At 41.5% G+C, this 25,027-nt stretch overlaps 2 protein-coding genes across 2 annotated transcripts; both read right to left on the reverse strand.

The window, feature by feature from the left end:
- Window positions 1-1,855: 1,855 nt before the first annotated feature.
- Window positions 1,856-3,283, reverse strand: LOC308286383 (forkhead box C1-A-like; the record flags this gene model as incomplete). The annotated part of the gene is made up of 1 exon (XM_080727380.1): window positions 1,856-3,283. The coding sequence occupies one exon, from the start codon at window positions 3,281-3,283 to the stop codon at window positions 1,856-1,858; it is 1,428 nt and encodes a 475-aa protein (XP_080583506.1).
- A 17,678-nt stretch (window positions 3,284-20,961) lies between these two features.
- On the reverse strand, window positions 20,962-24,238 carry LOC308293230 (forkhead box protein F2-like; the record flags this gene model as incomplete). The annotated part of the gene is made up of 2 exons (XM_080735666.1): window positions 20,962-21,122; window positions 23,263-24,238. The coding sequence occupies 2 exons, from the start codon at window positions 24,236-24,238 to the stop codon at window positions 20,962-20,964; spliced, it is 1,137 nt and encodes a 378-aa protein (XP_080591792.1).
- Between the last annotated feature and the right edge of the window lie 789 nt (window positions 24,239-25,027).

The raw sequence follows: 25,027 nt of genomic DNA on the forward strand, positions 1-25,027 counted from the left end.
ATACATTTAGTATAATTGTATTGTTATTTAATTATTATATATGTTTTTATCATTAGTATTATTATTACCCTTATTATTATTTATTGTATATTATTATTAAGACCTACATTTGGATTGTTGTCTTACATTTGCCTATAATGCTTTTACAACGTCACGTGGCTTATTAGACTATAACATCATAAAATAATGTCCTATAAATATAACATGTTTGTTCCGTAAGAAATAAATATGCAACAATTGTTAGGCCTATTTAGGGTATAAAGTTACAATATTTGCAATAACTGTGTATTCTGAAGGCAGGTTAAACAATGTAGAATGTTATTATCTAGCTATTGACTGTGGGTATTCATTCGGGAGATTGCCTCATATCATCAAGGAAGTAGCCTACTGTAATAAGTAAACATCTGGCAATAGGAATATTTCAAGCATGCGTGGCACGAGGTGCGTGTAAACACACGTGGTGTCGCCAGACAACACATGCCGAGGCCGGCCTTGAGACCAGGCTGCCAAACACTTCTTTCGCTTCATGTGTGTGATAAAACGCCATTTTATATTTAAAAAAAATATATAGGCCTATATTTCTCTTACTGATAGACACCTCAGCTTGAAAACACCCCAACGTCTCGCAGAAGACACAAGCTTAACGAGTGCATTGTTACCACAGCAAATGGCAAACTGGGACAGATCATTTCATTCGATCTAGATTCTGGACCAATGATGACTTTGTTTGACTTCAGTTTTATGCTGACATATTGTGAAACGAGGCCCAACTTCTTAACACTATAAACTCTCGCTACTAAAACAAGTAGGCCTAACGTGAGAATATAGCCTAATGTTATAGTTCTAGAAGTATAGCCATAGAAGAGATCCAGGTTATTCATACAAATTGAACAATGTAAACATGCCATTTATCACCGCTAATCGTTTTTACCCCCTCTCTTTTCATCTCACCTCGGTGGCCTATATAGATAGGTCTATTCAATTAAGTGCTATATCCAGTTTGCCTTACACGGCCTCTGCCACCATACACATTTAGTGACCAACCAACAACCCTATACAGCTCCAGAGTACATGTGATCTTGTTGTGTCACACAGACACACACACAACTTGTGTGTGTTTGTTTGGGGTCAAAATGAAGCCCAAGTTCACATTATATGAGCCACTAAAATAAATAAACAATAAATTGCAATACACTCTCTTACGTCTTTTTTTGTTGTTGTTGCAAAAGCATTATTGTTTGTGATAGGAATACCTAGGCCTATTTTAAAAGGCTCGGCTGGGCAAATTGTTCAATTGGCTCAAATTATTTTACACCTCCTCAAATGATATAGGCTCTGGGAAGCCTGCAGTGGGCCTAGTTCTAAACCAAGGCGCTAATAAATCACTCGAATTAAAATCAAATAGATGGCACTTTATTAAACAAACAAAAATGTAATGCCTTCAAAATAGTTTTTAACAAATAAGACAAAATTAATAGAATACGTCAGTATACAAGTTCCCCTCTATTTCTAAGAATTGGGACAATATGAGGCAGCAAGGAAACTGGAAAAACGTTCTAGTGTTTGGTCCTCAATATCAACCACTCCCTTTGCTAAAAAATAAATTATTATATAGGCTATAATTTACAGTTTATAGTCACAAAAGCTGGTATTTAAGCCATCTATATAAACAATTCTCAAAGTGAGAAGGAAAAAACTTACGTGTTTTTGTCGTTACACACGCAGAGCAAATCTTTGAATCTGTTATGTCCATTCGGGGTGGGATAAAAGTAAAAAAAGAAAAGAAAAATGAAAATATATATTAAAGTTGTTAATTTAAAAGAGACTGTTTTTTTTTTTGTGTTTGTGAGTGTGTTCAGAACTTGCTGCAGTCATAAACAAAAGCTCCTGAGGTGCGGTAGAGGGACTGGCTGGAGGGGAAGGCCATCTGACAGCTGTTATTCCCGTTGACCGGGGAGCCGTTCAAGCCGATCCGCTGCGACTCAAACATCTCCCTCACCGAGTGGAAGTTCTGCTGCTGCCCGGGGTAGCCCGTGCTCAGGTGGCTCAGGTCCCCGTACCAGGAGGCCAGCCGCCCCTGGTGGGCCACGTGGTGTCCGTCCTGGCCCGCCTGGCTCAGGTTGCCGTGTCCGAGCGGCGACGTGGTGGTCGTGGGGATGGAGGAGTAGTCGGGGAGAGCGTCGTCCACGGCGGCGGAGCCCCCCAGGTGGCCCCCCCGGTCCCCGCCGGCGTACAGGCTCATGGCTTGCATGTTGCAGTGATACGTCGCGTTCGAGTTCGTGGAGATGACGTTCTGGTTGCAGGTGGGCGAGCTGCTATACACGGACGTCTGGTTGGGGGAGTAGTTGAGCGACAGCGACGGGGTGATGCCCGTCCGGGAGGAGGCGATGAGAGGCGGGGAGAGCTCGGCCTGGTGGTGCCCTGGCGACCCCCGCAGGGAGGTCATGATGTTGTCCACGCTGAAGCCCGGGGCCTGGCCGTGGTGCTGGTGCTCGTCCATGCTCAGCGAGCGGCTGGAGGGCACGCTGTGCGGGCTGCCCGTGGACATGCTGCTGCTGCTGTCAGGGCTCTCCACCTTGGGCACGGGGTTCAGGCCCGGCGAGGCGGCCTGCGGCGGCGTGGAGGACCCGTTCTCCGTCTTTATGTCCTGGACGCGCACCGGCTGAGAGCCCTGCACGGGCTGCTCCTGGTCGCGGCCCGGCGTGCGCGCCGAGGGGTCCTTATTGCCCTGCCTGTCGTCTTTCTCTTTATTGTTGGCGTCCTTGTTCTTTTTGAAGCGTCTCCGGCGCCGCAGGAAGCTGCCGTTCTCGAACATGTTGTAGGAGTCCGGGTCCAGGGTCCAGTAGCTGCCCTTGCCGGGCTTCTTGTCGTCCCGCGGCACCTTGACGAAGCACTCGTTGAGGGACAGGTTGTGCCGAATGCTGTTCTGCCAGCCCTGCTTGTTGTCCCGATAGAACGGGAACCTCTCCATGATAAACTGGTAAATTCCGTTCAGCGTCACCTTTTTGTCCGGCGAGTTCTGTATCGCCATGGTGATGAGAGCGATGTAGCTGTACGGCGGCTTGACCATGTCCTTGGGCTGGTGCTGAGGGGTGTACGGTCCGTACGCGCGGGCCATGCTGGCCGGGTACTGGTCGTGGGCCGCGTGAGAGTACATGCTCATGGGCGCAGGCATGCCGGTATATCCACCGCCGGCGGCCGCCCGGTAGTAGCTCTGATCGCTGCTGATGTACGGCACAACTCCCAGGGAGTTGGGGCTGGAGACGGAGTAGCGCGCCTGCATCGTGGGATCGCCTCACCTTGGCCGCGCGCTGCGTAAAAACCCTCTCTACAACGTTGGTTCCCCAAAGCTGTGCGCGGGTCCTCTTTCACGGGTCCCTGTCTCTCCTCTGTGTTCTTGTCAGAGCTGGGGGGATCGTTTTAAGCTACGGCTCGCCAGGGTGACTGGAGAGAAGGCAGACGTAGAACCGTGAACATTTAGGGAAACTAGTAGTAAGGCTCTGCGCGCGAGTCTCTACAGGAGAAACTTTTTTTACTCTTCACATTTTTCTCTTTTGGCTGCTCGCGCCGCTCCTCCCCGAATGTGTTCTACCATCCAATTGGAGGACGGAGTGACCCTGTGGAAAAGCTGCATAGCAAAAGTACCTTCCTAGCCGGCCACACACACACACACACACACACACACACACACACACACACACACACACACACACACACACACACACACACACACACACACACACACACACACACACACACACACCAACAATCTCTCCCTCCCTCTCTCCCTCTCTCTCTCGCCTGGTTAAGTTCAGACATAATGTTAAGCTATATGGGTGTGCACTGTGCCACTATGATGCTAATTTGATTTCATTATTCAGCGTTTCATCTGCAGTTCCAAAACTCTTCTGAATTGTCATACTATATAACTTATACACCATGCCGTCAACCGAAAGAATTACTAAATATTTTCAAAACGAGTGAGTTGAAAAGTAGGTATGGCAGTACTGTACCTATCCTCTCCCTTTCTAAAACATAATACATGCGTATAAGCGAACAGCTCCCAAACAGAGCAGTTCACATTTCCATATACGTCTATAATAACCAGTAACCACTATACCTTCCTCCATGTCTGGGCGGAATTAGACAAAAACAACAACATACAGAACCATTTCAAAACATTATATTAGCCTATAATTAAAATGAATAAAATATAGTAAAACATGATCAAATTATTGGGCCTAAACCTACCCCTATTTCATAACGGTTTGAGACACAGTTACACTGGGGCTTTATTAAAGAAGTTGAACTGATCTAACTGTACAATTATGAGTGCTACATTTAACTCTGAAGTTCAGAGTTACATTTAAAATCATGGGCCAATTTTGTCCCATTTGTTCACTGTTCAGAGTCTGAACAGTGTACAAATGGAACCAAATTGACCCATATAATTAAGGGCCCATTTGTAGGGTATTAGGGTTTTAAGGAAATAGGGACCCACGAGGGTCAATTTGTATACACTCTTCGGATTTTAGATTAACACTCCCACGCATCAACTGAGTTTTCAGCCTTTAGATTAGAGTATCAGAATAAACAAACCGAACAACATAAAAGGTCGGGGGTGGATGCCCCCCCGTTGGCCCCCGACGGTGCCAGTGGGCGGTATGAGCAAACTAATTAAAGGTTAAATGATCATTTGGCCAAAGTAGGTGAGAACCTGAGCGGGGTGAGAAGGACTCCCGGTGGGCAGCGGGCTTCACGGTGAGAGAGAGAGAGAGAGATAGGGAGAGGGAAGGAGAGAGAGGGATTATGAAGCTCTCTACCAAACGGATACACCTTTAAGTGCTCTGCAAGTGTCATTCACACGAACGGGTGCTAACAATGTCATCAAAATTCCTCGAACTTTTGTTGTTTCTTCATGGGGGGGTTTAGCTAATCAAAACTGAAGTGCAGTGAAGTGCAGAAGGAAAATATAGGCCTAATAGCCATTCAATATAGTCAAATGTTAACATTTAATACAAATAGCCTCCTCGATTCAGTGGGGTTTTAATTATTATGTTTTTTATGTTACTGTTATGTTTTTGTATTTTTAAATAATACCGTGCCTTTAAAATAATAACTGCCTGCGATCCTATAGCCGTCAAGTTTGTGGTCACGCACACGCCTGAATGCACGCGGACCAGTGGGTTCCTGTTTATGCACATCTCAAGCATCAGTTTCTTCTGGCTGTGTTTAAAAAAGGATTCAAGCTTCAAGAAGAGGAAGATGTTTTTTTATGAATGTTGGATTAGATATCATATAGACCTTTCTTGACTAATAGGCCTGCAAGATCTTACAAGGTTGTACAACAAGACTATTGTCATGCAAGATTTATATGATTTCAAATTGGTATTTTCAAATAATATTCATTGTTCATTTGTTTGTTTTCTTTGCTTGTTTATTTGTTTGTTTGTTTTCTTTCTTTCTTTCTTTCTTTCTTTCTTTCTTTCTTTCTTTCTTTTTATAATGCCTAGGCCCTAGTCTATCAATTGGACTATATAATAATAATGTGGGCTGCATTGCTTTATTTGCATCTAAAATGTAGTTTTGACATGATTAGAACACATTACTGCATACCTGGAGATATTACAAAAACATCTAAATGGTGAAAAATAGGCCTAAGTAAACAGACTTTATAGAGTCTGGAAAACTATTTCCAATTTTGCATTAAAATAAATTAATATTATATAATGTCTATTAAAAAGGTGCTATAATGAACATAGAATTTCTAAGTTAGTGCATGTCAGAATTATAAATTAATTTGTATTTTAAGTTGCAAGAATCAGTCAAACACAGTAGGCCATATTATAGCCTAAATCCTCTAAAATGCTAAACTAGTCTCCATCGGCACAGCTGGTAAGTCTTCCAACCCCATGGAGTAAATGTAAGGTCATCTGTTTTAATTCTGTCTTTGAATCATATCATTTGTTTATTTGGGTTATTCCCGGCTCAAAGGATGGGGAAGCAAACTGTAGCTGCTACTCAGCAATGAGATCCAGACTGCTCCTCGATCGTTTGCTGACAATAGAGCGACCCCTGCCGAACAGAGGGGTATGTGGCAATTTTGTCTTTCGGGTTGGATTAATCCTAATACTGTAATAGTGTAAGCCAGTGGTTCCCAAACGTTTTAGCTCGAGACACAAAAGAGAAATTAGACGTTTGTGTGCAGATCTATGAGCTCGTAGATCGGCTATTTTCACTACTTTTCTTTTTCTTTTTTTATATGCTTTGGAATAATGTGGGAAACAAAAAATACGGGACCCATAAAGATGTGTTTGGGAAACAGTAAGCCTATTATGATTTTTACATTTTCTCCAACAATATGCACAGTAGGCTTACAAACAGTTGGCCTATTACTTTTCATATAGGCTAATAGGCCCAACCTAATTCTCCCTTATATCTCCCCCATTATGCCCCAGACGAAATAGTGTTTACATTATAAAATGAATAATAATGGCAGTGGTTCTCAACCAGTGTTCCTTGAAGAGATTCCAGGTGGTTGGTGGAGAGTTGCTAACCAAATTGACTTTTATGAACTCTTGAACTAATCATCACGACACAACCACAAATGTATTTCCGGGTATAGACCTACGTCACATTATTGGAGCGGTAGGCTATGCTAATGGTAATCATTCAGTTCACCTGATTTTTTGGAAGAACAGGACTCTTTATGATGTTATGAAATATGTGAACAAACTAGACATATCTAATATTCTGGACAGTTTGTTTTATATTGTGTATCCTTCCTGTTAGATATTATCCATATACATTTCTACCTACTGGAAATAGGCCTACAGCTACATGTTTACAAACATTCTGATAACAAAAAGAATAGGCGGCCTAATAATAATTGAATAACTTAAATAAACAAAGATAGCAGTAATTTTAGGTTCATAGCCTAGTGAGATTTAATCATTTAATGTATTTTCTTTCTTTCTTTCTTTCTTTCTTTCTTTCTTTCTTTCTTTCTTTCTTTCTTTCTTTTTTTGGAAGCCAAAAAGATGATGAAGCCTCAAATTAAGGACCTCATCACGGCAGGCTGGAAGCAACTCACAGTGAGTATGATGTGTTTGGTAAATGCAGTGGTGTACTGTAAAGTAACTTAAGTGCAAGTACTGTAGTTAGTACAGTTTGAGGTATTTGTACTTTATTGGGTAGGCCTATTTCCAATTTCCAATAGGCCTATAGGCTAATTCTACTCCACTACATCTCGGATCCAAATATTGTAGGCTACTTTTACTCCACTACATTATATTCAAACTTTAGTTACTTTAAAGATATTTATTATTAGGCTACTACAAAACATACATAAATACTTATGTAGGCCTATGTATATTTTGGCCATTTGATAAATAGACAATCTACAAGCTCACAATGTGTTGCAATGCATTGGGTTTTTTATACATTTGAAATCCTTAAATGGGATATTCGTTATAATGAGTACTTTTACTTTTGGTACTTTTAAGTACATTTTGTCACCAATACTTTTGCACTTTCACTCAAGTAAATACTGAATTCTGGACTTCTACTTTTGCATTGCAGTATTGATTTTACTCTAGTAAAATATGTGAGTAAATTAGTATTTCTTGTACAGCACTGCTAATCACTATGAAGTAGACTAGCCTATTATGACTTTAGCCTACTACTGCTAGGCTACTAGGCCTACCCTAAACTATCACATGGATAGCCTATAAGTGTACCTTGTTTGTTTGTTTTTTTTGATAAAGGCATTATCATTAGCCTTGCATGTATAGGTCTACAGATAACATTGGTCTTGACACCTCCAGTAGACCTAGAATAGATAACATGGCAGTGATTAGATGAGTTGTGACTGTGAGCAATGATTGGTTTGATTTAATGTTCACAATGTTTAAACAGTGTAATTACCGCGAAAACAAATGTATTCTCGCTAGAATTATACCTGCAATAATCATAGAATCCAAGCAAGCACTAAACTATCTTAGATACAGTAGCTACATAAAATGAAAAACTAGTGTGACCCTCTGGTGCCCTCCAATGGTCAATGCATAGGTCTACAAAGGTAACAAGTTCATTTAAAGGGTCATTCCTGCCATTTGTGTCCCCATGACATAATACAGCATATTGTGTAAAAAAGCAAAAATACCAATTCCAAAAAGCTTATCCTAGACTGTTAAAGGTTCTCCACCATAGAATATATATATATATATATGTACTCAGGGTGAATTAAATATAAAATAATCACTTTTGAGTTGAGTAGAAATAAGCTAAAATGCCATGTCCCAAATCATGTTTACTCAGCTTCTGTTACAAATATAAGCAGTTTAAAAAATGACATTATGATTGTATAGTATCAAAATCTTGACATTAATGTGTGTGTCCCAGTTGACGCTGATGCAAAATCCACCTGTAAATGTCCCCTGAATTTTCATCTAGGCACATGACTTCAGAAAGTAGCATATATTTTTGATAGGAAACCATATTCCATAAGAAGTGTAAGTATCAATGTTTAGTTTGGCTTTTTATCAATGTTCTAGGTTGCATTACTGTTGTGGTAAAGCATAACATGTCCACCCTATATGCTTACGAGGAAATTGGTACATTTTCACAATTCTGAAAATATAGTTGATAAATATATAAAAAATCTTACTCTGTGTTCCCAATGTGCTACCATATTTTCTTCATTACCACACACACCTGATTGATTGATTCACTGATTGATTGATTAATTGACAATTTGTCCCATTCATGTGTGATGCATTTGGTCATAATTTTAGGAAATAATGAATTAAGCTGCACATATATATACTTTCTGACAGCTGAACATGCCCTCTTTCAGTTTTTAACCCTGTAAAAAAACCTTTTTCTTTTTAAGTTTATATAGGCTGAAATGGCACAGAATAGTAGGAATGACCCTAAACAGTCTGTCTACAGGGCGGCTACACCAATGGTTCTCAAAGTGGGGTCCCTCCCCCAGGGCCAGGGGTCCTTGAGTGTCCCCAGCAAAATTAGTTAATATATGATCACTATTTCAAATTGCCCATTAGAACATTTTAAATGTCTAAACCTAGGTATTATATCACTATAGGAAATTCTGAACTGTCCACAGCCCTCCTCTGGGACACAGACACACAGTTGACAGAATGGTACCTTATAATGAGTATAAGTGAGCACCAATTACATTGGTTGAAAATGGGTGAAGTGGTCCTTTAATGATGAGACTGGTTGATGGATTTCACAAACTTTATTCTTCATGAACCACTTAGCATCATATCTCTCTCTCTCTCACACACACACACACACACACACACACACACGCACACACACACACACACACACACACACACACACACACACACACACACACACACACACACACAGACACAGACACACACACACACACACACACACACACACACACACACACACACACACACACACACACACACTACACCCAGCCCAGAACCAGTGAGACAGCTGTCCCCATCTCTTTAATGCTTAAATATCGCCTGTCTTGCATGGTAAGTGGCAACTCAAAAGTGGATTAGCCTCCTATCTACCCTCTACCCTCCTATCTTTAGTCAAATATTGATGTAATGTCCAATCATACGATTTTTGTGACCATACAGCATCAATGTGAATTACGGTATTAGTCTATTAGTCTATAGACCTGTTAAAATCAAATAAATGGTCCTCAACCTAACCTAATGCTTTTGTTTCTTTCACAAAATGGCCAGATAAAAAGTACAGTACATATTCATAAAAAGATTAGATGGGATAAATGATTAGGCTAAATAGCACCCTCTAGTGGAGCTGAAAGCACTGTGACAACCAAACCCAGACTCCTACCATGCTACATCATGGTCACAGACAGTGAAGTCTGTTTAAATTGGGATAATGTTAATTTAATGATGTTGATTTGACTAAATCACTCAAATGTACTTTAATGTCTTATAAAGTTGTCTATATCATTGTTGCAGAGATAACGTTCTGATCTGTTGAAACGGAGACAGTATAATATTTGTTCAGCATACAATTGGATCTTACACTGGTGCATTATAGCCTGTTGGTTTTGTTGTAGCCTAGTAGTAGTGGTATAAACAGTGGTGCAAATAACTAAATACATTACTCAGTAGCCTAATTAATTACATTTTCTAGGTACTTTTACTTTACTTGAGCATTTCCATGTTTCTCATAGAAAATGTTGATTATTAGCTAGGCATTATTAAGATAAGCATAATGGAAACGGATAGGCCTATAGTCTGTTCGCCCTCCCGGCCATTCGCCTCGGGCGTCTATCCGGCATAACGTTAGGCCTACACGGTCTCTCTCAAATAGGCCTAATTGTAGTTGAGTATAAATATTTGGATCTGAGATGTAGTGGAATAGAAGTACAAGTAGGCCTATTGGAAATTGGAAATACTTGTGAACAAAAAAAAACGAAATTGTACTTAAGTAAATGTAGTTTAGTTACTTTACACCACTCGTCAGTCTTCATGTAATTTTAGCAATTTTATACTGAGTTTAGGTCCTATTCTGCAGTGGCTGGCTCGCTTGGCTGGTAACTCTAAACTGCCTAACCCTAAACATATTTTTCTCATCTTATCCTCAGTGAAACATTAGCCTACATTTATAAAACCGCCCCACCGAGCGGTCAGCGTGGTGAGCATGAGGTCGGCGGGAAAATAACTGGGCGAACGGCCGGGAGGCTGAATAGATTGGTTACCATGGAAACTAGCTTAAACCTTTGACTTTATTGGCAGGTTTGTTAATACAGGTAGTACAGTCAAAGTATTCAACCAATCAATCAATCAATCAAACAAACCCAGCAGCATAAAGTATCATTCAAGTGAAGACATAAATGCAGTGGTTCTCAACCTGTGGGTCGGGACCCCCAGGGGGTCAGTGTCCAGATGAGAGTTAAGTGACAATTTAAGGACTTTTGGGACCTTTTTAATACCTAAAACAAAGAAAATAAAAAATACCATTACTGCAACAAAAGTAATCAACAAACTATACTATAAAAACTAGTGAAACATTGGCTAAATTGTCAAATAATATAAGAATGAAGAAAACATTTTGAAAATGGCTGATCTACAAGCTCACAACGTGTTGTGAGCAGTCCAATAATATTGTGAAATGTGCCATTCTGCATGATTCATTTTGGTAGGTCTGCTGTAGCTATGCTAATGGAACTTTTGTAAAAAGTAGTACAATGTTTTCATTGGTTGAATATTTATAAACCAACACACTTAACCACTTTCACTTCATAATATTTAAAAGAAATAGCACAGATATCCTAACTACAAGCTCACAATGTGTTGCATCACGACACGTCAGCTTGTAGATTGTCTATTTTTGACAAAGTAGGGCATTAATTGAAAAAGTTGAAATTGTGGAGATACAAAGTTTTTCTTTCTGCCCTAGGCTATACAGCAATGATATCTAATGTTATGGGCAGCATGGTCTCCTCTGCATTTAGAGGGTTTACACTTTTCAATCCTAAAATGGAACAATAACGCCATCTACAGCCATGTTGACCCACATGCAACATACTATATAAACTGAAAATAAATTAAACAATGCCTTGGGCTCGGACATGGTTCCAAAGAGAGTACAGAGTAACTCACAATCACCTTTCAAAAATGTAATTATAACATTTTGAGTAATGTCGTATGAGGTTTATAGTTTCCCTAATTCAAAGTGGTCCTGCCTGGTTTGGATGTGAATTTTCTGCGGCCATCTCCACTTCACTCAGTCATCAACAGTGTTTATATTAAGCGCTTAATTAAACACAGAAGAATTCCAAAATACTCAACACACACGGAACTTCAAACCCTAAGAGCATATTTGTATCGTTTCTCAAATAAATATCTGTCAATCATCCATCTGCAAAACATTTATCTAGTGTAGAGTGCGCCGAGCGTTACTGGTTTGTAGATGAAGATTGTCTGGCTGGGAAATCTGTTTTCAAGGCCATGGAGGACAGAATATTCTAACAGAATATAGCCTACTGACGGTTTTGTTACATACGCATATGCAATGGGCCCATCATCATGTGATTAGACCTGGAATCAGTGGAATGTATCCCCCCACTGTGAGGTGAGACTGGACTGGAGAAGGCATATGGTCCCATGGGAAGATTTTTTATCAAAACATTTTATGCGAAAAAACAATCTTCTGTAAAATACCCAGCATGAGGCCTATACGTACATTTTGAGAGAATAGGGCATCATTTTACAAGTCAAATAAAGAGTCCATTATGGTGTGCTCCAATCTCATTAATACTGTTATACTATGTTTGAAAACACACATTGTTAGCTAATGACTATTTTAGGAAAAAAGGGGAAAAAATCATGGTTACAGCAATTCGAGGATTACTCACGAAAGTTGTGAGACTTATTTCTGCTGAGGTCCTCAAACACTTAACAGTTAATACGTTCAAAACAAATACAAATTACAGTACAAAACACATATATACAGTACAAACATAACATGTGCTCCCTTATATTTCCTAAACTATTGACCCTCTATGGGGGAACCTTTTCTAAAAGACCTGCTTTAGTTATCTGCTTAAAAGACAGATTGTCAGTTTGACACTGGTTTCTAGGTCGTTCCACTGTGTGGCTCCTGTAAAAGAACCCTTACCTACTTTACTTTTAAAGGCTGGGTGGCCCATGTCTGCTAGCTCTGGTAAAGTGCGAGTGCACATCGCTTACTTGAGTAAAACATCTCTTTAGGAATGTGGGGACCTCCATATTTAATTTTATGTATGTATTTTATGTCAATCTGGCCATGGTAACCCTGGATTCCACAGGGAGCCTGTTGATTTCTCTAAATTGATTCCTACCCTAATATGAACCTGATCAGTTTGTGCTGACTGTAGCTATACTGATATGCCCCTGAACCAGGATGTGCATGCAAAGTCAAAATGTCACAAAATCATTGGCCACCACCACAAAGTTACAATTATTGTCAGAGAAGACAGTGTAATGTTGAGGATGCCATGAATGATTTTTATTTTTTTGATAATTTGGTCAATGTTTGAACAGTTGATTACTTTTTTTTGCGACCTATTTCGCATTTACCACGAAAACCTGCAGCTCATGTGCGTCAGTCAGTCACACCTCAGGTCATGCTCCATATATGGCCAATAGTGATGTGTCGCAGAATTCATTCAAGTGTGACTCGAGTCACGGCAACCACACTTGCAAATTAAGTCTATCCTTGACCCTTCTCTCTCTCTCCCTCTCTCTCTCTATCTCTCTCTATCTCTCCTCTCTCTCTCTCTCTCTCTCTCTCTCTCTCTCTCTCTCTCTCTCTCTCTCTCTCTCTCTCTCTCTTAAAAGTCATTAAATTGTCACTTAACTATCTGACTGGGAACCCCCTACAAATCACCCCCTGGGGGTCCCGACCTGCAGGTCGAGAACCACTTCTCTAAGCAATATTTAGCGAAGATGATTAGCCTGGTAGGACATGTCATGTCAAACGGGTGATGGGATAGGCCGCACCCATTATGAGCTCTCTGCGATTCTCTGCCAGTCTGCCCACCAGTAACCAAATGCAACTTCAATAACTCTGAGTTGGCTGAAGCAGACTTCCCACTGCTCAGTGCGGCACTATCTTGCCTAGAGGCTCGCTGGATTCCGGGACGCCTCATGTGGCTCAAGTCAACTTCTGAAGCATCCTATTCTATTATGAGTTGAGAGTGAAAATGGCACTTAAATAACCATAAAAATTAAATAACGTGACAGGGGATTGTTTGATGTTTTTTATTGACAAAGCAATGCATATTTATATTGGTACATATCTGCCAAAATGATAAAACACAAAAAGGCTTGAGAGCTTATTTCCATTGGGGTCCTGACCACATTACATAAGAAGTAAGTCAGGCTGTGTTGAGAGTAGTATTACTTAAAGTGAGATATTCTTTATTTAGTTAACTTGTCATCTCACAGGAGGTAGAGCTGTCTAAATAATGATGCTGTCTAAATTGTTTTGTGTTTGTTCAACCATTTCCCCCACTAGTTTGATCAGCTTCATAGTCTTGGTCACCAGCACTTTCGCCTATAACAATTTCGCCTACACGCATTTGGTCTTTTCACGTGGCTTTTTCACCTTGGAGGAGAGACTTTTCACCAGGCCGTTCTGGTCGATTCACCGCTGTTGAAGAGCCATTTTGCCTACCCTCAGACTTTGCTTGCCAGTGGGGTGGTGTTACCTGTCAAACAACGGTGACGGCTATCCTATGCAATGCCACTCCGTAGAAATCACATTAATACAGATAGAAGTTAGAAGAACTATTGGAATCCTTAAGGGCTTTGCACAGGGCAAAAAGTCAGCCCGGTCCTCCTAAAGCACAATGTTATTTCTCTCTGGTGCGTCCTCTCTGAGGCGCATGCAGAGAGCACAGTCTGTGCTCTGTGGGCAGCTCAGAGCGCCAGTGGCGTCAGTAAAAAAAAAAGCTAAGGTATGGCAACATGACTGGTGTGACACCAGTCATGTTGCCATACCTTAGCAACAGGCACCATGAAAAGCACATTTTATTATGTCCCCCTGTAGGCACGTTATGACAGCTGCCATAGCTTGCCATACCCAATTGACGCCTCTGAAGAGCGCACCACTCACGCAGCAAAGACAGAAGAAATGCTGGGCTTGTATTGTAGTTTGTAGTCGGCGCTCCTTCGCTTAAGCCTACAATCAATCAAACAACTCTGTGACTCCCTTTTTTGCCGGTCTTTCAATCCGTTTATAGGCGCAGTTTATAAAAACGCATGAAGAGAATTGCACGCACATCCGTGGCCCAGGTGCTAGACAAGCAGAATCATGAACTAAGGACAAGTAGAGTCTGCTTATGCTCCATAAAGTGTATTGCTCGTCAACGTTAATAAACGGAAATAAAAGTAATACAGTAAAAAAAAAACTACAAATACTAAACGGTCACTTCAACAAAATGGTCACTTTCTGAACTGAATATGGAACCATGGACAGCTAGGCGAAATGGCTCTTCAACGGCAGTGAAACGGCCAGATAGGTTAGGTGAAAACACTCACCTCCACGGCAAAAGTGCCCCGCGAAAAGACCTGGCGAAAATGTTATAGGCGATTATGCCTGACACCATAGTGGTCATACTGCAGCAGGGGGAGTGTTAATATGTCATTGCTCATTTAACATTCATAATACATTCGGAATAAAGCTGATTTGTAATTTTTAATTATATATGCAATATATTTTGGACCATTTTACTTTTAATTGTAAATATATAAGTAAGCCTTGCCGAGCCATGAGACCCATAGGGCAGGAGCCTATCTTCTGTTTCTGTAGCGTGAGGCAGCTTGATGTACAAGTAGGCCTACACCCACTGGACATGACGCTATATGTGGCAGGGACTTACCCCCAATCCAACATCCCTTTTGATTATAGCTGTGGTTAAAAGAGGATCTCCACAATGGTCAATGTAGGCTCCTATGTGGAAAAAGGAAAGAAAGAAAAAGCTGGTATAAACTACTGTTACTGTTCAAGATGAAAGGGCTTCATAGGCTAATGGATTTCCTGTCTGTGCTTCTTAATAGCTGTTATAATTCACTCCGCTCTACAGTGTTGCCCTTAATTATTAGACATGCTAAAGACATGCTAAATGACTCGATGCCAGTGGAAAAGAAATAAGCTATGCTTTGCTGCTGCAGTCCTCTGGTTGTTGATATGTCATCTAGTAATTAATATACAGGTATTGAAGCATTTGAGAAGTATCTGTAATCCTTTTTCTGAAAAAGGTGTTATTGCGACCGTAGGTCGCATTTAGTATGAAAACCTGCAGATCATGTCCGTCCGTCACGCCTCATGTCACGCTCCATATATGGCCAAGATCCCTGATGTGATCGATACAAGTAACACGCCATAATGGCAAGTGGCGACCGTCAGGTCAGAGCTTCTAAATACAGCACAAACGACCGTGGCGTTTTTGAGGCAATGCATGCACAGCGTCAACATGATCCGCCTTGTAAATACAGTGTTAACGTGATCCGCCTCTCGCAAGCACAACGGTAACGTGATCCGCCTCTCGCTAGAACAGCTGGCTGAGCAGTTGTTGATTAGCGTGACTGACAGATGGACACAGGCTCTGTGTTTTGATACTACACATTTTTGACCATATATGGAGATCCTTGATGTCATAAGACGCCTCAGGGCGACATGTCACTGTCATCTGGCCAGTGATATGTATCGGACCAGTTACCCATATATGGAGACCTCTGCGTGATAGTCAACAATGTTATGTCAAAACATGCCCATATGGCATTACCAAATATGCGGCGAGTTAGGGCCTGGGTTTGATGCCTGGGGAGCTCCATATATGGGCATAAGGGGGAACCCTAACGGGGCATCATCTGGGAATGCACATACTGTATATGGACATTTTATTTATTTTATCCTTTATTTATATACCGGTATATCCATATACATATATATATATGGACTTAATATTAACGTTTTCGGGGAAGGTCGGGTGTAAATCAAAGTAAAGCAGGCTCTTGGGCCAGATAGGGACTGGGATTGATGACATCAGAAAACTCCATATATGGGCATAAAAGGGATTTTGTTTCTGGGAATGCCCATATATTTTATTTTATTTTATCCTTTATTAATAATAATTAATAATAATATGTATCCATATATACAATATATTTTATGCCCATGGAGATCCCTATCTGAACCAGCCGCACAGATATGGGCCATGTATTGGCCATCTGGCCAGTGATATAGGCTATTGATGACATCAGGGATCTTCATATATGGGCATAAAAGGGATTCTGGGGAACACCCATATATGGACTTTTACATTGGTGATGTCACCTGTGATATATTATCACCTGTGATGTCACAGTGAAAAGGGAACCAACCCATTGCCTACACACACACACACACACACACACACACACACACACACACACACACACACACACACACACACACACACACACACACACACACAGAGACAGACAGACAGACAGACAGACAGACAGACAGACAGACAGACAGACACAAGCTGTGACATTTCTACTGGTAAACTGCGACCTTCGGTCGCAATTAAGCCCATATCTGGAACTTCCCATGTGGACATATTGTGTGCCAGTCTCTGTTGTTTCAGCGCACCTTGCCCTTATAGGGCGTCTTACTGGTATGTTACATAATTGCTATTGGATTGATCAATGTAAAATGTAAAAACATGTATACAAATCAATGTTGGTGAGAATGTGGCAATTTGACCTCGACCGGGCACCTATAGGCTCAGTGTCGCCTGACAGCATGTTCCAGGTTCGAGTCCCGTGCATGTCACCTCCACTCTCCACAAAAGAAAAGAAGAAAGAAGAATGTGTCAATTTATGATAAACCGGCGTTGAGCAGTGGCCTGATCATTGCCAAGTGCCAACATATTCTCACTGTCTGTGATATCAAGTCAACAGAAGAGCAAGATGAAGCAGCTACTGCAGGCCTGTTGGCTATACATGCATGATGAGTTGGTCATGTTCTCAGACAGGTCAGTATGTTCTCCAGGAATTATCTTCTGTCCATCATGACATGCGGAAGAACAGAAGTAGGCTAATCGAGGGAGATATTAGTCTGGATTGGAAATATTTTAGAAAAGTAGAGTTTGTGAAGTTAGACAAATACAATTCCATTTTGTTTGAGGTTATTCAACAACATTTGGCATATTTGCAATTCTTTTTCACGCCTCAATAATGGGATTATTAAAATAACCTATAGTTCAATATTGCTAAATTGAATACAATTGTATCCATGGGCTATATATACTTAAATAAAATAGCCTAAAGTAGTAGCCTTATAAACTATAATCAAAGGACAACACAATACAACTCAAATCAATCTACAGCACAGCACACAATACATGACATGGTTAATGTAATTAATGTAGGATATAGCACAATCTAGGACTATCAAAACAATAATCACATAGATAGCATCACATAACACAAAAAATCTATTATTTGTTACTCTGTTTATTCAGGTAATTTATTACAATATCATGGTATCTATTATGCACGTGTTTGTGTGCATTATATGAACTAGAGAACCAGATATGTGTAGTAGGCTATTAAAGGAATGAAAATGAAGAAAGGGAAAGAAAATGCACAAAAAAAGAAACGTGTCAAAAATATTAACGCCTAACTAAAGGTAAAGGTACTTTTTTTTCTCAGCCTGTTGCACATTATGGAACACTAGATGGCGCTATACTATCGCAAATCCTGTAATATGCATAAGCAAAAAATCATAGCCGCAAATCTTTAAATTTAAATTGCATCAAATAATCTGTGGAGGATTTAGCAGTCTATAGTGAAGGATGTATACACTTGCATGAGCATCTCCATTATTTTCAGATAAACATTAAAATCATCACCAAGCACAGTCAGATGCAGTTGTTGTATCCCATGGGACAGCCTCTTCATCGTGGCAGCAGCAGACTTGAGACTACAGAGCACTACTCTATTGTTCTCAGACCAGCAGTTTTCAGTCACTGATTCAGGAAACATAGCCACAACTCAAATGGGTCATTTGGGAGATTTTTTTTCTTTTTTCTTTTCTTTTTTTTCTGGCAACACACCTTATATGAATCGGCAGGCCTACGCCTATATTGTGGTGGTGGTTCTTTATCCCTTTCAATTCGCCACAATGATGCTGCAAACAAATTGCACGACCGTCACCTTTGAAACCTAACCACACCCGTCTTATTTTTAATGAGACGTTTTCGAAACAGGGGGGTCCCACCGTCCCAGGCCTATGTGGAATGTTTGGAAACCTGTCATGTGCACAGTCAAATCTAATGCGTTTATTTGGCACACTTTCCAAGTTAAATGAACACTCTGAATTTAACATTCGGAGACAACACAACACTGTCGATTTTACGATGTTGAAACAATCCCTTTGGGGCTAAACATATTGGCCTACTAGTATCTCGATTCTCAACGGCAATTTAAGCCTATTTAGCAAAAGACGTAGGCAGGTTAGATGACATGTAGGCCTATATGATAGCCTATATAGTCTCTAGTCATACAGGAATCAGGATTATATGTTGGATTCATTACCACCAGAAAATAACCTCGAAGCACCACGAATGCAGCGCGGCTCTTGTCTGCTTTGTGTTTGTGTGACGGGGCAGCTCGCTGCATGTTCTGTTTACTGCGCTCTAAAAATACCATGTTGTTGGATTTCCATAAATGCGCTGCTCTCGGTTCATTTGTTTATATGACTCCTTAAAATGTTGGCAACCCCTGATGTCCACATATCCCAGAGAGGAGCTGCACAACACGCAACACGTTCAGCTATTCACGCAGGCTGGCTCGTGATAAAACAGTGTTCATGTTTCATATTAGCTGCATTCATATAGTAGGACTATGCATGCACGTTTAATCTTACTTAAAAATAATAATCATCATAATTAAAACACAGTCCTTCAAGCTGTAAACCGGGTACCCCCGGTTATCAGCCTCCCGCTCTTCTCTTGGACTCCAGGCTTCAATATAGCGCCACACCTCGTAATAAAATCAAGCAGTAAATCTCAAAAACATTATCATAACAATCTCAATAATATAATTCAATATTAATATCTGATATAGGTTTTCCCTAATGATATGGACCTGTGCATGTACATGGGTTGTGTGATGGACAAATGCAAGTTATTTTTGCATTGAGTTATAGCCTATAAGATATTGCTGCTGATATCAATGTTTATTTATTGTATTGTTTTTACTAAGTGACTAGGCCATTATTTTAAAGAACTACTGAATTGTGAAACTATCATGACAGGAGTGGTCTACATTTTAAAATAGAAACATTTCACTAAGAATTATCAACAACATCATATATTATTTTAATGACCTACTAGAGATCATTTCTAAATGAATAGAAATAAGTATGGAGCAGGCTGTTTATATAGCCTAAAATATATCAGCTTTATTGAAACTTTTTACAAGACAAGACAAAACTGAGCAAATGTCAAAGGGTTATACAATAAGTGCAAGGTTTTTGTTGCAGTTCATGTTAGCCTAAAGCAATGTGTGTAGGAGTTACTCTAATACAATAGAAAATAGCTATGCAGAATATATTTGTTTGCACGTGTTATAACAGCAAACACATCAAAGTCGTGTTTTTGAAACTTCTTTTGAAGAAGAAAACGCTTGTCAGAGATCTTTTTTTTAAGACGAAGAAGTGGTTCCTTTGCTTTGGGATTTCTTCATTCAGTTCCTTCAAATTTTCAATCGCCACTCATGGCTATTTGACTTGATGGGCCACAGTCTGAAAACTAAAACCATATTACATCCTGTTGTGAGTGCTCAAAAAAAAACTGGCCCATTGTTTGTTCTCGTCAATGTGAGGGCCATGCCATTACATTTTTACCGTCAACTTCATTTTATTCACTCACTCGCTCTCTTTCTCTCCCCGTGTCCACATTCAATCATCCATGCCATTGGTTCTCAAAGTAGGGTCCGGGGACCCCCAGGGGTCCTTAAGGAAGTTCCAGGGGGTCCCCAGCTAAATGATAGATAGTTTGGAACCAAATGGACCCTTATGGGTCTATAACTCAGAGAGTGTATGGGACCAAATGGACCCGTTTCATTTGTAAACTCTCAGAGTTAAATTAAATCGATTTTACAATATAAATTGGGGTCCCAGAATTATGGGGGTCCGTAAGCCTAATGCATGTCAAACTGGGGGTCCTTGAAATTAAAATGGTTGAGAAAGAATCACTGGGCGTCCCTGGCGTATCTTTGCAAATGACGGTCCGCGGGCTAATGTGTCTAGGTTTCAATTTGGGGATCCTTGACATGATAAAGTCTGAGAACAACTGCTCCATCCATGCAGTGAGCACGGTGTTCACATGTGGCCGGCCAGTGCGGCCACGCAGCGCAGGACAGGACAGGGCAGGGCTCACATGACACAGGGTTTGATGTCCTGGCAGACGCTCTGGTGATGGTGGTGGTGGTGATGGTGATAGTAGGATCCACTGGTCGAGGGGTGGAAGGACGAGATGCCGTTAAAGTTCAGCACGAAATCTTTCCTGTCGCAGTGGCTCTGATAACGTGGAATTCCTGGAGAGAATTAGGGAAGGATACACGTGGTTATTTTATTTGTCATTTAATCGAGTCAGAATTGGGTGAAATATGGGTCCATGACTATGACACACATGGGTTGTTTATTATTATTGCCATAATCATTTTGTTATTACGGCATTATTAATGTAATGTTGCTACCGGCGACGACCGAGTATACGGTTTTAGTTACACAATTAGACCTAATCTCTTAGATTAGCCAGTAGCGTAACTTTTAGATTTTGACACTTGCAATGGAATTAGGTTTGTAATTTTAAGTTTAGTTTGTACACTAACTAGTAAAACAATTAATAATGTATTGCTTCTCCATGTAGCTATCATTGAATTATTATTATTGTGTACAGTATAGGCCTATTTGTTCGTGATTCACTTTGGGGCATTTCGAATTAAAACTTAAATTTAAATAAAAAGATCATCCAAATAATAGCTTGTAATCTTGTATTGATTACTTTCACTTTTGCAGTTTTTCAATTTCCGTAAATCAACAAGCAAATTCATTTTTATTTTGTTTAAGATTTAAGACAAAGCGTTGTGTTGACGCATTTAGCTTTTGCGTGCTTGTTTGTGTCCCAATTACACATTTAAATAGAAATGGGCACTTTTCCCCATTGTTAACACAGGCCCAGGCAATAGTAGCCTACTACAGATATGCTTGCTTATTTGAGGCAAAACAAACAAGTTTATTATCGGCAGAGAATGATAAATACATTCTTCTACATACATTCAGTAGCAGCCATTTGTCTCCGTTCATATTCCAGAAACAGAGAAATATAGGCCTATATGTACATAGGTGATACTTGTAGCTTCATCAAGGTCATAAGGACTCCAGATGTGACGGCTGCACGCGCTGCGCAGGGTGTTTTTCACAGGAATACAGCAGGCTTTATCCTCCAGAGTCCTAACATATGACTCGCGTCCGTTTTCAGAGACAACAAGAGTATTGAGTGACAGCGGTTATTGGGCACACATTGCCCCCATAAGTTAACGGTCAGCCGTCTGAATAGAATAAGACAGTATAAAGTTTAACAAGGCCTTCCGTCGTACTCTTGTAGATCACTGGTTCCCAAACACCGGGTCGGGACCCATTCATGCGTCGCCGACAGATGTGTCCATTTGTTTTTTGTTTCCAGCATTTAGTTTTTGATAATTTCAAAACATTTTCAAAATACATTCTCCCAAAACGCTTTCATAAAAAATGCAATGATTTGTCTATGTCATTGAATAAATAAATAAAAGAAAAATCTAAGAAATTACATAAATTAGAAAACAAATGTTTAAGAAGTAGTAGAACTAATTTCTCTTTAGGGTCTTGAGCTAAACAGTTTGGGAAGCCCTGTTGTAGAGAGCTGGTGGTTTAAAATGTTCTCCGGTGTGGTCCATGCCGCAGCTTTTGTTTAGTTAACCTCCGAGACCCCTTGGCTTCATGATGGGTTATATGGCTCCGAGAAATCCCTAGACTTTAGTAAAGCCACGGTGACTTATGTTAAACAACATGTGAATGAACTGGGGACACGAATTACGCTTGCGTTTGCTGTGTATAATTCTCGTTTTCTAACTTTACCAGGCCCTTTATTATAGGCAGAGTTATCTCTTTTATCTTATCTCTTTTGGCACGTTTCTGATGCAATAGGGCAGGCTGTTGGCTGATTACGTAGACTAAATATTTATTAGACAACAGTTTATTGAGGTTGAAATATATTTTATCACTTGAGCTCAAATTGCATGGTCCACATAGACCTATATTTTTATGTCACCATTTATTCACTGAATTGAAATAGACTAAAACAAAATTATTGTTAAAACATTTAGCCTTGTTATGATGTTCAGCGAAAGGAAAAGTTGAACAAGAAAACATGGATGTATTAATAAAAAAATAAAACAAATTACATTTCTGTCAATAAATCGTGTGACGGCCTATAAAAATGTTACGGCCTATAATAGCGAATAAAACCACTGCATGGACAACTGGTTTTATATGGCCTGTCTGGGCTGCACGTCCATATTGTGATTAAGAGTAGCCTATTAGGCCTCTTTGATTACAAAACATTACGAGAGCAGAGAGGACAATTAACACGATTCCTTCCCCTGCGTAAAGCTAATCTCCAGGTCACTTGCTTACCTGATATGTCAGTGTTATGAGTGTCTCTGGCGTTCTGGTGGAGATAGCTCTGCTCCAGGGAATAATGTGACATGCCCGAGTGTAAACCCGAGGATGCGGGGCTACTGGAGGCTATGGGCTGCTGCTTGATGTAGGGAGACCCGCCGGAGGACGCCCAGTGCGCGGACGTGCTGGCGTACGGCGAGTGGCCGTCCAACGCGCTGGCCATGGCCGGAGAGGACGGGACGGGGCTGCTACTACTGTCTGGTCCATACTCTCCGTTGGACGGTACAGGGCAGCTCGCCATGTACGTGGACCCGGGGCTCGGGGACATGTGTGGGACGTGGTGGCCACCGCTCAGCCCGTCGTAGCCCCCGGCCATCGAGTTGCTCATCATGTCCAAGTTGTAGCCGTTGCCGTGGCAGGCAAGCGTCGCGGAAGGCGCCTGGAAATCAAAGCTCTGTGGTAGAATTGAGGTGCCAAATCCTATGCCGTTCATCATCCGATACATGGGCTTCAAGGCTTGACATTTCCTCCTGAACCCTCGGGGTCTGCGGCGGAACGAGCCCTCTTCGAACATGAACTCGCTCGCCGGATCAATGGTCCAGTAGTGGCCTTTCCCCGGCCTGCCCAGTCCTTTGGGCAACTTAATGAAGCACTCATTAAGCGACAGGTTATGCCGAACAGAGTTTTTCCAGCCCTGGTACGATCCCCTGAAGAACGGGAACCGAGCCTGGAGGAACTGATAGATCTCACTCAGCGTCAGGCGCTTGGTGGGAGAGCTCTGTATTGCCATAACGATCAGAGCTATGTAGGAATACGGTGGTTTCTCCGGTCTCCTCAGACCAGAGCTCGCCTTCTTTCCCTTGGCGGCGGCTGACGAGCTATCCGAAGCGGCTTGTGGGCTCAGCATGTTGGGGTGAAGGACGCCGGACACCGGGCTGGATCTCAGAGGAGGCGGAGGGTCCAGCTGCTGCTGAGAGGTCTCGGTCGTCATGTCAGCTCTGACGCACAAGCGGCGTAGCTAAGCAATGACGTGAGGAGAAAGAGAGGGGGAGAAAGATAGAGGGTATGACTCGAGGTATATGGCAAAGTGTCTAGAATCTATACAATCCGATGGCCTTCACCGTCCTGTAGAGGGGGAAAAAAATGATGAATCGTGCTACGCTGTATTCTCCCGTTACGCAGAGGATGCACGGCGACCAGGCACTGTCAGAGAAAAGAAGAAGAAAGTGCGGGGGAGCTGGCTATCCAGAGTCCAGGGTTTTCGAACCGAGCCGCGTCACAGTGTCACAGTGGTGCTGAGAGCTGCTCTGGGGCGCGCCGGGTGGCCATCGTCTGCCTTAATCTCTAAAGTGAGGGAAACGCGAAAACCCCTCGTCTTAGTGCGCGTCGCAGGGCAGCCAAACAAAGTTCGACCACCTATCATTTCATAAATCTTTCTTTCCTTCGCAGGACCCCCCTCCCCATCCGCACTCGGCAAATCTCCCTGAAATCAGTGACGACAAGAGGCCCCCCCTCTTTACCCCGCTGCCAAATCTGGCCCATGTCCAGTCGTCGTCCGGGCAGGCGGCGCTGCAGCAAAGTTAAAGCCCCTCCATTCCCTCCTCTCATTTTTCTCCCTCCCTCCGACATCCTCCTCTGCTCTGTGCACAGTTCAGGACTACACGCAATTAAGCCATCGATCAAACCTCCTTCAGACATTCCAATCAACAGCGCCACACGCCACGCGATCAGGGTAAAAAACGAGCTTTTCCCCGCTCTTGATTTCAGAGAGTGCTGCTGC

The sequence above is a fragment of the Nannobrachium achirus genome (assembly GCF_963921795.1).
Source record: "Nannobrachium achirus genome assembly, chromosome: 1".
Classification (NCBI taxonomy): domain Eukaryota; kingdom Metazoa; phylum Chordata; class Actinopteri; order Myctophiformes; family Myctophidae; genus Nannobrachium; species Nannobrachium achirus.